This window comes from Rhinopithecus roxellana, chromosome 5, assembly GCF_007565055.1.
Source record: "Rhinopithecus roxellana isolate Shanxi Qingling chromosome 5, ASM756505v1, whole genome shotgun sequence".
Taxonomy (NCBI): domain Eukaryota; kingdom Metazoa; phylum Chordata; class Mammalia; order Primates; family Cercopithecidae; genus Rhinopithecus; species Rhinopithecus roxellana.
In genome coordinates, this window is record NC_044553.1 from 65228528 (window position 1) to 65242692 (window position 14165).

Genomic DNA, 14165 nt, shown 5'->3' on the forward strand with positions numbered 1-14165 from the left:
GTTGCAGAATTAATGATGCAATAATAGTGGCTTTGGAAATTAGTTTTTGTTGCATAATTGCAGAACTGATGATTTTTTAAATGAATTTCAAGCTAAAATTGGAAGACAGTGCTTATGTGAAAAATTTATACTACAGTATAGTCAATTTTGAAGACAACTAATGTTTGAATCTCAAGTAATATCAAGATATTCCATGTACTTCCTGTGCTGTCCAAAGTTAAAACATGAAGCAAAATCTCCACTTCCGCATATATTTGGAGAGGATATATTTTATGGCCTGCAACTCCAGTTCCAGCAACATTTTTTCTGACCTCAATGCAGGTGTAAGGAAATTTCCTCATTTCACAATTCGTTTGTGCAATTGAGGAGCTTCTACCTAACTTTAAATTGGAAGTGATTGACCTGTAATGTATTAATATACTAAAAGGCAAATATCAAGAGAATAATTTAATAGAATTTTATAAATGCCTTCCAAGTGATATATATGCTCAAGGAAAATAAATTCTCATTGATCAATGTCAGTATTTGGCAGCACCTATCTGTGTGAAATGGTATTTTTAAAGATGCTCATTACAGATTACCATTAATAGATGAACATTTGCGATAGATTTTGGTAATAAATAACACTAAGTGACATGCTACTTTCACAAAAGAAGTTTATTTTTTCATTAATAGACTTGTTTTTAAGAATTGCTCTTAATTATTTTATATTCTAAATTTCATCAATTAAAAATTTATGGGAGTTTTTTCTCTCTTTTGTATCTAAGTTGCCTATCTAATAACTTGAATTTTGTCTCAGTCCAGAAAACCTAAAATATTTACTATTTAATATATGGCCCTCTGCAGAAAAAGTTTGCCAGTCCCTTAATTGATTGATGTCAACATTGATAGAAAAAGTTATTTTCTTGCCTGCCTTTTTTATTTTTGTACTCTTGCAACACAGGTATAGTTCGTTACTTTAAGAAGTTCCTTATACCAATGTAATTTTCATAGGAAAATAATAGTTACAATAATCTGGAGTTGCATAAAGTTCCACAGATCTAAATACATATTGCTAATTTAATTTTTTTGTGTGAATTATTCAGTTCTGGTGTTGTTTGGGAGATGAAACCAAAACGGAAATGGAAGCCATTTAGTCAAAAGCAGATAATCTTATTGGAACAATCCTATCAGAAACATCAAATATCAAGAGACCATGGCTGGATTAAGCTAGATAATAATTTTGAGGTATACCAAAATTCTTTTGTTTTGATTTTTATATGTGTATTTTCCTGGTGGTGGTAGTAAGTAAAATTGTAGTGCCCAAGTAAAGACGTGTGCAAAAATGAACTTATTAGTAGATAAACTTTTATTTCTTAATAGGATTGGTGTGACTGATACACATAAGTATATTTTTAATTAAAACATATTGTTGTTTAATCATATACTGTGAAACAGGATTTAAATCGGTGTTTTAATAATTTTATTGCATTTTTATATTTTTATAATTCTATTAACAAATCAGATAGTCTTATGGAACTTGTTTTCAGAATTATTAGGAAGAAGATTGCTTCATTGAAATTTTTTTTTAATATTTTGAATGACACCAATACATATTGCTAAATAAAGACTGTGTAAAATTACATGTTTCATTGAGGAAATTACAAAAACCTGCTCAAGTAAATTCAATAAATGTGAGTGATTGTTGGACATGAGTAGGCATTCACAAATAAAGATGCACTCCACCTGGGCCCTTACACAGTTAAAACTAAAAGTCACCTATGCTCCAGGAAGGCTGAAGAAGCTTGACTGCAATTTCCAGCTTGCTCTGGTTTAATCATGCAGTTTGGTCACTCTTTGTCATTGTTGTCTGATGGTTTGGGTAGCACTGTCACCAGTTACATTCCACACCACCCCCATCAATTTTGGCCATACTTAAATGATAAAAAATATATAATTAGTGTCAGACATGACTAAGCTATCAATTATTGGTTGCAAAACAGATTTGTTTAGAATTATCTTGGGGCCAGGTGCAGTGGCTCACACCTGTAATCCCAGTACTTTAGGAGGCTGAGGCAGGAGGATCACTTGAGGCCAGGAGTTTGAGACTTGCCTGGGCAACATAGTAAGACCTTGTCTCTACACAAAAAAGATAATAAAAATTAAAATTAGCTGGGCATGGTGTCACATCTGTAGTCTCAGCTGCTTGGGAGGCTGAGGCAGGAGGATCACTTGAAGCCAGGAGGTTGAGGCTGCAGTGAGCTGTGATTTTGCCACTGCACTTGTGACAGCAAGACCCCGTTTCAAGAAAAAAAAAAAAAGAATTATCTGGAACTATTCATTATTTGAAGAAGGTTTCTTTTACATAAAGCATGTTTTGTAAACTATAGTTTCTATACTTGAAAAGTTTCACAATTGTTGTCTTGTTAAGATCTGTTGGTGAGACACAAAGATAAAGATTTTTTTCAATTTGATCAATAAACATATTTAAAATAGAATAGCTACTGTGCTAATATCAGCTCATCACAAAACCATGTGCTTTTTTTCCAGGTCAATTTTGATAAAGATCCAATGGAGATGCGCCTCCCTATTCGTTGCCCTATTAAACGAGACTTTTTATCAGGAATTCAGATTGAATTTAAGCAATCTTCTCACCAGAGAAGTTTAAGGGCCAGGTTGTACTGGCTTCAGGTAACGTTGTCATCCTCAAATAAGTATTTATCATCACTTTGGGAATCTTGGGAATGAAATTTCTTTTTTACAACTTCATAGTTTACATGGTAATTGGTATCTTTTCTTTGTATGTTTTTTCCCCTTCTTCCACATATCCTGTTTATTCAACATCTTACATATAAACTTCGTGACTGTTAAGACTAATTTTGATCAATTAGCCTGCAAAAGGGTTTTCTTGCACTGAGATTGTTATTTTTAAATGTTCCTTTGAATTTGTCATGGGACCCCCATATAAGATTTTCCTTTGTCATTCTTCAGGGCAGAGAGCAGAACTTTGCTGGAGGTTCCTTTTGGATGCTTGCTTGCTCCCTCCCAGCATCCCTCCCTTCCTTCCTTCCTTTTAGCTGTTAAGTACTGTTTAACCTACTTTCATTCTTTTTCTTTTTACCTTATTCCCTAATTTCATATTCAGTTTCCACTTATATTTTATTTAAACCGTAGAGAATTGAAATCTTGCGGGATCCATAGATACAAGTATTTTCATTAATGATGTACATATTGCACACTGTTAATACAATTATGAGAGTATTTATATAGTCCTTTATTTAAAGCCTTACCCTTGCTGAAGTATATAACGTTTACAGGTTTAAAATGAAACTTCTAATTACACCATATATACACGCAGACACTAGACACTTAATTATGATGAAAGTAGTGGCCTCTTCTATAACGTTATCTTTGAAACTAAAAGTTTAAATTATTTGAAATCTTGCTAAGTTGGTTTTCTTTTCTTTCAGGTTGATAATCAGTTGCCAGGTGCAATGTTCCCTGTTGTATTTCATCCTGTTGCCCCTCCAAAATCTATTGCTTTAGATTCAGGTAAAAAGAAATAAGTTGTGACATAGATATAACTTATTTATAAAAGTTAAATAGGCATTAGTTTGACCTAGTATAAAGCATTATTTTTTTTTCATGTGTTACTTCTTCCTCTTAGAGCCCAAGCCTTTCATTGATGTGAGTGTCATCACAAGATTTAATGAGTACAGTAAAGTCTTACAGTTCAAGTAAGTAAAGATTCTTGCTGTTTCTCTAAAGGAATTTAAAATGAGAATCTACTCTGAAAATAAATCTCACTCTTTTTGAAAGTGACTTTCATGTAAAAAGTGTTTTCCAACTGAACCTTTTAATTCACTTTTGGTCAAGTAATCTTTTATGCTTCAACTTATTTTAGTAGTAGTCTCTACATATTTTAAAGTGTAGAATTTCTTCAAGTATCTTCTTCCCTTTATAACTCCAATTAGAATATAAAATAGTAAGTGAAATCTAAATGATATGTATTTGTGAGCTGTGTTCTTTAATGTAATCGCTGTGAACTTTAAAAATTGGATCATACATGCTACATGATCTAGTTGTATTTGTTTCATCTGTGACGTGATGAATGTAGCATTTGGGACTGTAAGTGCTAAGTGTTAATGCAGCAATATTACCCTGAGTGAAGCTTTCACTCCAGTGAAAAGGTCTCAATCTGAGAAGACTTTGATCTTATTAACATAATTTTTAGGAGATGAAGGAACAAGATATAACTGTGGCTTTTCACTAAAATCAAAGTTTTAACATCAAAAATTAAAAGATTTGGTAGAAATCCTTTTCCATCTTAAATTTTTTTTCCTTAGGTATTTTATGGTCCTCATTCAGGAAATGGCCTTAAAAATTGATCAGGGGTTTCTAGGAGCTGTTATTGTACTGTTTACCCCAACAACAGATCCTGAAGCTGAAAGAAGACGGGTAAAAATTTTCATTTCTGGGGAAAATATAAAATTAAAAAAATTTAAATCAGCCTTTTTTGAGCTAACTATAATAGAGAAAAAAATTAAAATAGAAATTCTTGATTTTATTTTTTTCAGACAAAGTTAATCCAACAAGATATTGATGCTCTAAATGCAGAATTAATGGAGACTTCAATGACTGATATGTCAATTCTTAGTTTCTTTGAACATTTCCATATTTCTCCTGTGAAGGTTTGTTGTAATTATTGATTTGAAAACTTAGTGAAGTTATTGTAGAACTTTTTAAAGGGTCTGTGGACCATCGTAGATTTTAATTTGTTGCATCATGTATTTGGTGGGAATTTTATTTGATTAATCGAAATAATTAAGACAATTCTCTGTAACATATGCACAGCCATAATTCCACAGAGAAACCACCAGAGCATGTTTCCAGTCTTGAATTAATAACCCCCTTATTCAAAGAAGAAGCTGACAAAGGCATTTTTTAATTAAGCGTAGAAGTGCTTGCCAACGTTTAATGTTTTGGTTGCACTTTGTAACTACTATCACTGTCTAAACAGAGAGCTATAATAGGTGCCGTAACCAGAATGCAAAAACGCTGAAGTAGGTACTATACTGTTGATGTGGTGTTTTCCCCCCTTCCAAAATTTGATTGTAACTAAGGGAGTGGAAAATTGGATACCTTTCATTTGCCTGATTTTGTACTTTATGAACTCATTTCTTTTTTCCCTTTTGTTGTTCTTTTTAGCTTTTATAGGAGAAGGTGACTGCTTAGTAAATTCACAAATGCTATCAACCATAATGCTCTAAACTTGTGTAATGGGCCAGATTTATAATTAAGTAACTCTTTAAAATATTGATGATCCTTTACATTCTCAAAAACTGTTTACAGCACATTACTTTCAATTGCATTTACCGGTTCTTCAGCTAAATGAATGGATTTCTAAAATGAAATTATTATTTTAAATTGGTATATCAGTTTGGTGATATCAGACATTGATAGTGTCAGGTTTAAAATTGATAATGTTTTATGTGATAGGTAATATACCATTTCTTTTTCACTTTTAAGTGAAAATCAGTTATTTGTGGGATTGAATCACACCTGAAACAAATATTTACTGAATGCTTATTATGAAAGTTGCTGTGGAGGTATAAAATAGCTTCATGGATATTGTATTCTAGAGGGATATTAATGATTGATAATTTACCTATTTGTGTTCTTAGGCACAGTGGGAATTGAGCCATGAAGTCTAATGGTAAAGATTATGAACAACAATTATTTTCATAGCCCATAGTGACGATGCCCTAGGGAAAGGCTGGATCACTGTTTACCCGTGGTTACCTTTCCTGGATCCCAACACTCCCAGACTCTTCATGTGGGCAGAAGGTCACATGAAAGAAAAAAACAACCACAGGCTTTCCTGGCCTTGCCCGAAGTCCACTTTACTTGAGCTCTATATTAGTTAGTTAATATGGCTAGGAAATGACAAAATGAGAAAGGAAATTCATCTACTTTACACATGTTGAATTACTTTTTGCCTGTATCTTCTTGTGCTGTTGCACTAATGATGGTTCAGTACGAAGTAGCAGCTAAATGAGGATCTGAAATCTCATGTTTAAATACTAAGTTGGAGGGTCTGTGGAAGCTGAAAACCTTATTATACTTTTAAAAACTTAACAACTTGCTAACTTACCTTAATTGTCATGTTATTGTTATTATCTGTTTTGACTGGCAGATTACTTGTGTGCCAGTTGACATGTTTTTCTTCTTAAAATGATTATGACATTTTTGTAAAGTGTGTTGGTCTCCTTCATATGAATACAATAGCATTTATATACATTGCAAAAATTAGAACTCTATTTTTGGATCAGACTAATTTGTATTTTTTTAAAAAGCAAAGAGAATCAAGTGTAAGTGGGTTGTTCTGCTATAATGTATAGTATCAAATAATAGCTTTCACTAGGACTCTAATCGAAAGACTTTTTTTGGTTTGTTTCTGGACTACCTGGATCCTAAATATGTAAAATTTTCACTTTTAGCTTTCATTTATTGAACATTATTTTTCTTTTAGTTGCATTTGAGTTTGTCTTTGGGTTCCGGAGGTGAAGGATCAGACAAAGAAAAACAGGAAATGTTTGCAGTTCAGTCTGTCAACTTGCTGTTGAAAAGCATAGGTGCTACTCTGACTGATGTGGATGACCTTATATTCAAGTAAGACTTCTGTTAGAGTACATTGGGAAGCAGGTGTACCAAGGTCATGTTTCTGGAGATTAATTCTCTCCACTTGTGCGATGTTAGCTTAGGAAAAGGATAACTTTACTACTTACATTTGGAGAATTTGGTCCATTTGTGATTATACTCTTTAGGAATGCTTATTGTATTCATAATGATAAGGTGAAGAGTCTTGTTTTCTTTGATTACTCATATCTAGATAATACGTGGATATAGAAAAATAATTGAATTTTTAAGTCATATATTGTAAATTGACCATTTTTAAAACATGTTATATTCAGAGATACGTAATGCTAGATATGTATACATTAAATAAATTGTTATTGAATTGCAGTTCAACAATGGTATTGGAACAAGTAATTATCTGGGTGAAAAAAAAATCCCTGTAGATCATTTTTACCTTACATGTACACTACTAAATTTCACAGAAAACGAATGATAAAATATAAAACCTAAACTGAAAAGACAAAAAAAAAAAAGAAAAAAAAAAGACATCTCTGAATAGAGGATGTCTTTCTAAGTTTAAAAGCAATGGAAAACATTTCAATGGAAAATAAAAGATATATTTAACCACATAAAAATCAAATACTTTTCAACAAAATCAATGAAAATAATTAAAAACAAAAGACTGGGAAAATATAATGACAGAGAAAGGACTATTATCTTAATATTAAACATTGATAAGAAAAACCTAGATTCTAATGGTATAGTGGCCAGAGAACAATAGGAGAAATTAGCAAAAGGGAAAACACAATGATGGCATCATTATTTATCAAAGAATACATGCAAATTAAAGCAACTTATCAAAGATTTTAAAATATGAGCGATTCCATTTTAAAATCCTATTTAATACTAGTCAGGGGTGGTTCTAAGAAATAGGCACTTTTTAAATACTGTTGGTGTAAGTGGAAAACTACATTTGTTAGGAGCCTTAAATGTTTTGTTGCTTTTCATTCAGTAATTCTCTTTTTGGAAATTCTTTCCAAAAAGTAATCTAATCTTGAAGTTCAACCAAATAGTTATATTCAACATACACATGGCATCATTAATTATTTTACCAAAAATTGGAAATGTCTGACAGTGGAAGAATTGCTTGTTATGACACTGCCACATGGTAACATGTTATGCTTCTGTTTAAAATGTTTATGTAGAGTTTTAAATAACATAAAAGAAATACTTCTCCACAATTTTGAGTGTAAACAGGGCATACAAAATGTTTTAAACATTTTATCATTGCATATAAAAGAAAAGAAAGAATTCAAAGTGGGAAATAAGAAAATAAACCTTTAAAATCCACTATGCGGTGGGACGATGGTTGACTTTTAAAGAATCTCCTCACTCTTTATGCATATATGAAAAACTTGTGCACTGTTTTTATAATAATTTAGTAACCATTATTAAGACAATCATAAATTGTTATGTGGTAAATGTACAAAGTAAATTGTGAAAGAATAGGCTATGATTAGCATTAGCTGTCATTCAAATTTTAAGTCCCCCTTTTTTTTAATATAAGTATCTTTGAATCTTTCCTTTTTCTCCTCCCAGGCTTGCTTATTATGAAATTCGATACCAATTTTACAAGAGAGATCAGCTTATGTGGAGTGTTGTTAGGCATTACAGTGAACAGGTAATTTCCTATCAGTATTTCATAAGGAATATACTTCATAAAATATCAAAACATTTGCATGTGACTGTATAGTATGCAGTAATGTTTATATAATTTACCTCAGTTTGAAATCTCCTTATTTAGTGGTTTTCTTCAATGATTAATTTCTATTTCTTTAGTTCTACCCCTCTTTATACACCTTTTGAAAATTTTCCTCCAGTTCCTTTTTTGACTTTGCAATTATACTTTTACCACTTTGGGAAAGAATAGTGACTTTATGGTCATTACACTTGATTTCTTCAGTGATTATAGTTTCTGAATATAATCTAGTGAATTGCAAGCAGAATTCTAAGCCCGTTTCCTCCCTGTGCCTCAGTTACTCTGTGGTTCAAGTATGTATGCATAGAGACAGTCAGTAGTTGTTGCAGGTCAGTTTGGTACAATTGCTATACCATGGAACTGCAGGGTGACATTTCCTTTCCTTCCACTGCTGGAATGTTCTTTCTCCTGTGACATATACAGACATTATGAAAGTTACATGTTAAAATGAGGGTATGTTTTCCCTTATTTTTTGTTTTGGTTAATTATTTTCCATCTAATTTATTAATAATAATGATGGTAAAGTAATAATAAAAACAACTAACAGTTACTGAATTATGTATTCATTTAATATGCATACTCACCCATGCAAGGACAGTGTAACTTCCCTTTTTAAAAAATTTTAAGTTTTTATAGAGACAGGGTGTCACTGTGTTGCCCAGGCTGGTCATTAACTCCTGGCCTCAAGTGATCCTCTCATCTCAGCCTTCCAAAGTGTTGGGATTACAGGCATGAGCCACCACACCCAGCCTAACCTTCCATTTTATAGATTAGAAGACAGGCTGTTAGATACTAAATAACTTGTAGAAGGTCACATAACTGCTACGTGGCAGCCTGTGTGTCAAACCAGTTCTGTTTAATTTAAAAGCTGTTTGTAAAGTATTGGCATAGTGCCTGGAACAGAGTAAAAGATCAATTAGTGGATGTTGTGGTGGTTATTCCCTACAGCTTTCTTTTAACACAAACTTAATTTTATCAGTAAATCTCTTTTTTTTTCTATTTTATTATAATGTTTCTTAAAACAGTTGTGAAGGACTTAATTTAATTTTTTTTTTCTTTTTTAGTTCTTGAAACAGATGTATGTCCTTGTATTGGGGTTAGATGTACTTGGAAACCCATTTGGATTAATTAGAGGTCTGTCTGAAGGAGTTGAAGCTTTATTCTATGAACCCTTCCAGGTATTGACCTCTTACTTATTTTAAGGATAGGTGTAGAAAAATGGATGTTCTCTTTTTTAATAACAGATAGTAATTTGCATTGTAATTGTATCTGGGAATTGAATAATGTTCAAATCACAAAAGTATATCAATTTAATATTTTTATTTAAAGTTACATGAGATAGCACTGGATGATTGTTTAGAATTTAATGAGCACTGCCCACATTTGCCAGGATTTAATGTAGTTGTAAGAATATTTAGAGTGCTGGGTAGATTAAGACTTTCAAGACTGTTCCACCATTGCGGAAGGGACTAATAGGGAACTGAAAGCAAAGTTTGTTTCATATTCAAGCTTTCATCTAACCTATTCCCCTCCATTTAAAGGGTCTAGCAGCCAGCCCAGTGTATGAGGGTTTTAGAAGAATAAAGCAGAGAAAATAAATGGGAGAATAAGACAGTAAAAAAAATCTGTGGACTCTCCTACTCTTATCATTGCAACTTGTTTTAGCAATCTGATGAAACTTAGTTCTGGGAGGCCAACTTCAAATTGCAATTGAAGCCAGTGGTTTATACCTATCCAATTTTTGACTTAAAGAATTTGCTAAGATCAGGTAGGTTGAAAGTATCTTCAAACACAATAGATATTCTATCCATATTTGGGGTAGAGGTGAAAATTGATTCATCACAGTGTTTATAGATTTTTACAGATTTGGATTCTTCAGGCAAACCCTGAACTACTAAATTAAAAGTCTTAAACTTATTTAAATTTTAAATAATAAGATTTTTTTTTTTTTTTTTTTTTTTTTTTTTTTTGCCAGGGTGCTGTTCAAGGCCCTGAAGAATTTGCAGAGGGGTTAGTGATTGGAGTGAGAAGTCTCTTTGGACACACAGTAGGTATGTATCACATATTTGTGTATATGTGTATTTTTTTAATTATATTGTTATGAAATATGTTGTTATGAAAAACAAATGCTTTTATTTAATAAAGGAGGGATCACTTTCTTAATAATCCCTTTTAAAAGACATGTTTCCTTGTTTTTAAATGGAAAATAAGTTAACAGTGGACTGCTGGTTTTTTAATATGTCTTTGTAGTGTTGAATAAATGTACTTTAAATAATTTTATTCCTTTTCTTGTTAGATGGGAAAAATTAATTTCTGCATTTTTTGTATGAGGCAGAATTTTAAGCACCTATTAGTTTAAACCAATTGCATGCTGTATATTGTGATAATGCTGTTTATATAAACAGTGTAACTTCTCTGAGCCTTAAAAATTTTTTTATTTTATTTTTAATTGACACATGATTGTATATGTTTATGGGGTATAGAGTGATATTTTGATACATGTATACACTGGGTAGTGATCAAATCTGGTAATTAGCTATTTATCACCTCGAACAGTTACCATTTCTTTGTGTTGGGAACATTCAAACCCTCTCTTCTAGCTATTTGAAGACATACAATAAGTTGTTGTTAACTATAGTCACCCTACAGTGCTATAGCACATTAGAACTTATTCTCCTATCTGGATGTAATGTTGTATCCATTAACCAATCTCTCCCTATCCTCTTCTCCCCCTACCCATCTCGGCCTTTAATAACCAGAGTTCTACTCTCTCATTCTATGAGTTCAACTTCTTTAGCTCTCAGATGTGAATGAGAACATGCAGTATTTGTTTTTCTGTGCCAGACTTATTTCACTTAACATAATGTCCTCCAGGCTCATCCAAGTTGCTGTGAATGAAAGGATTTCTTTTTTTTTTTTTTTAATGCCTGAGTAGTAGTCCATTGTGTGTGTGTGTGTGTGTGTGTGTGTGTGTGTGTCACATTTTCTTTATCCGTTCATCCATTGATAGACACTTAGATTGATTGTATATCTTAGCTATTGTGACTAGTGCTGCAGTAAACATGGGAGTGCAGACATCTCTTGATATACTGTTTTCTTTTCTTTTGGATATATACCCAGTAGTTGGATTGCTGGATCATATGGTAGTTCTAGTTTTCATTTTTTGAGGAGCCTCCATACTGTTTTCCATTAATAGCTGTATTAAGTTATATTCCCACTCTCAGGGTATAAGCATTCCCTTTTCTTCACTTCTTTGACAGCGTTTGTGATTTTTTTTTGGTCTTTTTTCTAATAACCATTCTAACTGGGGTGAGATAATATCTCACTATGGTTTTGATTTGCACTTTCCTGATGATTATTGATCTTGAACATTTTTTCATATACTTGTTGGCCATTTGTATGTCTCCTTTTGAGAAATATTTATTCAGATTGTTTGCCTATTTTAAGATTATTTGTTTTCTTGCTGTTGTTTGAGTTCCTTGTATATTCTAGATATTAATCCCTTGTCTTTGATAGGTGGTGCAGCAGGAGTTGTATCTCGAATCACTGGTTCTGTTGGGAAAGGTTTGGCAGCAATTACAATGGACAAGGAATATCAGCAAAAAAGAAGAGAAGAGTTGAGTCGACAGCCCAAAGATTTTGGAGACAGCCTGGCCAGAGGAGGAAAGGGCTTTCTGCGAGTAAGTTCTCTGCTGAATCTAAGAAATCTGCAACTAAAAAAAAAAAAAAAATTTATTCTAGCTGGTTGTGTGAAACTTAGAATGCTACTTATGAGTTTAGGCCTGTCAGAATAGAAATAACGATAAATTATGGACTTTCCAGTTTCCTTTTTGCTCCCCTTCCCCATTGTCACCACCAGATCTATCCCCTGAATTGCCAGATTTCGTAAAACTGTAATGATGACAAGTTAGCACTGGTGTAGAAGGTGAGGAAGTGAGAAGCAGAGATACATGGTACCGATGGAAACTAGAGGGAGAAGGAGCTCTTCAGGTCATCAGTGATTGACTTTCTGTGGAAGGGATGTGTGAAAGTTAATTGTTGATAAACCAGGAACTGCCTTTCATTACTTTCTAATATGTTTAAAATTATATAGGTAATATATGAATACTGCTTAATTATACAGGTGATGTATGAATATTCTTGTAAATAATTATAAGAACTTAAAAGTTATTCTGTTAATAAGTAAATAAAACATGAGTAAGGCTAGAATACTCTTTAATCACCTCTCATCTGTTTCCAATTTAAGTGTGTATCCATCAGTTCCCTTTCTGTGTGTTTATAGAATATACAGGTAGTTTTACTACCATTACTTCACAATGATTAAGAATGTATTAGAATATTCATGTTTTAATTTTGGAAATGATTTCAGGAAACTGCTGTGTTTTTGATAGTAATTTGTAATGTTGGGTGTTATAGTCACTAAGGCACTTTGTTTGCCAGGTTATTACCTATCCTTGGGAGGGCCCTTTATTTTCAGTTTTCTGCACTTCCACTGAGTTACAATGTAATCTCCTTAAAATGTATAATTAGATTGTAAATATTATTTGGCTCGACTCACTCATTTTGCTGATGTGGAAACTGAGACTTAAAGAGATTTTATCAACTGCCCGTGGTTACATAGCTGATTGGGATCACAGCCAGATTCAAAATCCTTTTATCTGCTTTACTCATGTTTCTTTTATAAAATTTTATTTCCGCTAGGAATAAATCATTTAAGATTTGCTGTGATATATTATTTGAAAAATCATAGTGCTAACTTATATGTGTATGTTGTTTACATTATCAAGTTAAGTCTTCAATTTTTTTTGTTGTTGTTATTTCCAGTATGTCTGTAGAGACCTCTAGTGGTTGGTTTAAAATTAAACACCTTCCATTCAGTCTAGACTATATGATTGATTTCTCTTTCAGGGAGTTGTTGGTGGAGTGACTGGAATAATAACAAAACCTGTGGAAGGTATGTTGAAAATATTTCCTTCCTTTACAATATCTGAAGACTTGATACTTAGTAAACATAATAGATGTTATTGCTGCTGATACTTGATTGAGAAAATTACTGTCTGAATTTTATATTCGTAGCCTTAAGTTGCTCAGTGAACATATTTTCCTCAGAAAGTAGAGAGGTTAAGTAGTAGATCATGCTTCAGACTTTGAATGATATTTTTAGCAGGGCCAGAGATAAACTGGATTTGTTTGGGCCCTCGGTAGCAATTTACTCATTTTTGCTGTTGTTTTTATCCCATTAAAAAAGCACATTGCTTATTCAATGCAATCCCTATCGAAATCCCAGTTTGTTTCTTTGCAGAAATTGACAAGCCAAGTCCAAAATTTATATTGCAATTCCGGGGATCCAAAATAGCCAAAAAAGTCTTGAAAAAGAACATGGTTGGAGGACTTCTACTTCCCAAATTCAAAACTTACTGTAGAGCTACAGTAACTAAGACAGTGTAGTACTAACATAAGGATAGACATATAGAACAGTGGGATACAATCGAAGATCCAGAAATAGACTCTTACTTATGGTTAACTGATCTTCGACAAGGATGTCAAGATAATTTAATAGGAAAGAATCGTCTTCAACAGATTTGCTGGGACAACTTCATATCTATGAGCAAAAGAACAAAATTGGACCCCTACCTGTACCATATATAAAAAATGAGTTCACAATGGATTAAATACCTAAATGTAAGAGTAAAACTGTTAAACTCAGAGGAAAATATAGGAGTAAATCTTCATGACTTTGGATTAGGCCAAACTTTGCTAGAAAAGAAGCATAAATTGGACTTCATCA

General features: G+C 32.5%; 1 protein-coding gene across 4 annotated transcripts in view; it reads left to right on the forward strand.

Moving 5' to 3' along the window:
* Positions 1-14165, forward strand: part of VPS13C (vacuolar protein sorting 13 homolog C) — a 190067-nt gene that overhangs the window by 156512 nt on the left and 19390 nt on the right. For all 4 annotated transcript variants that reach the window (XR_749201.2, XR_749202.2, XM_010374226.2 and 1 more), the window contains 12 exons: positions 1086-1227; positions 2530-2670; positions 3450-3531; positions 3647-3716; positions 4326-4437; positions 4557-4670; positions 6512-6651; positions 8218-8299; positions 9442-9555; positions 10353-10428; positions 11894-12057; positions 13286-13331. Coding sequence is in view for 2 of the 4 variants with exons in the window: in XM_010374226.2 (XP_010372528.1) it covers positions 1086-1227; positions 2530-2670; positions 3450-3531; positions 3647-3716; positions 4326-4437; positions 4557-4670; positions 6512-6651; positions 8218-8299; positions 9442-9555; positions 10353-10428; positions 11894-12057; positions 13286-13331 (1283 nt within the window). In the remaining 2 variants the exon portion in view is untranslated. The remainder of the gene's footprint in view (positions 1-1085; positions 1228-2529; positions 2671-3449; positions 3532-3646; positions 3717-4325; positions 4438-4556; positions 4671-6511; positions 6652-8217; positions 8300-9441; positions 9556-10352; positions 10429-11893; positions 12058-13285; positions 13332-14165) is intronic.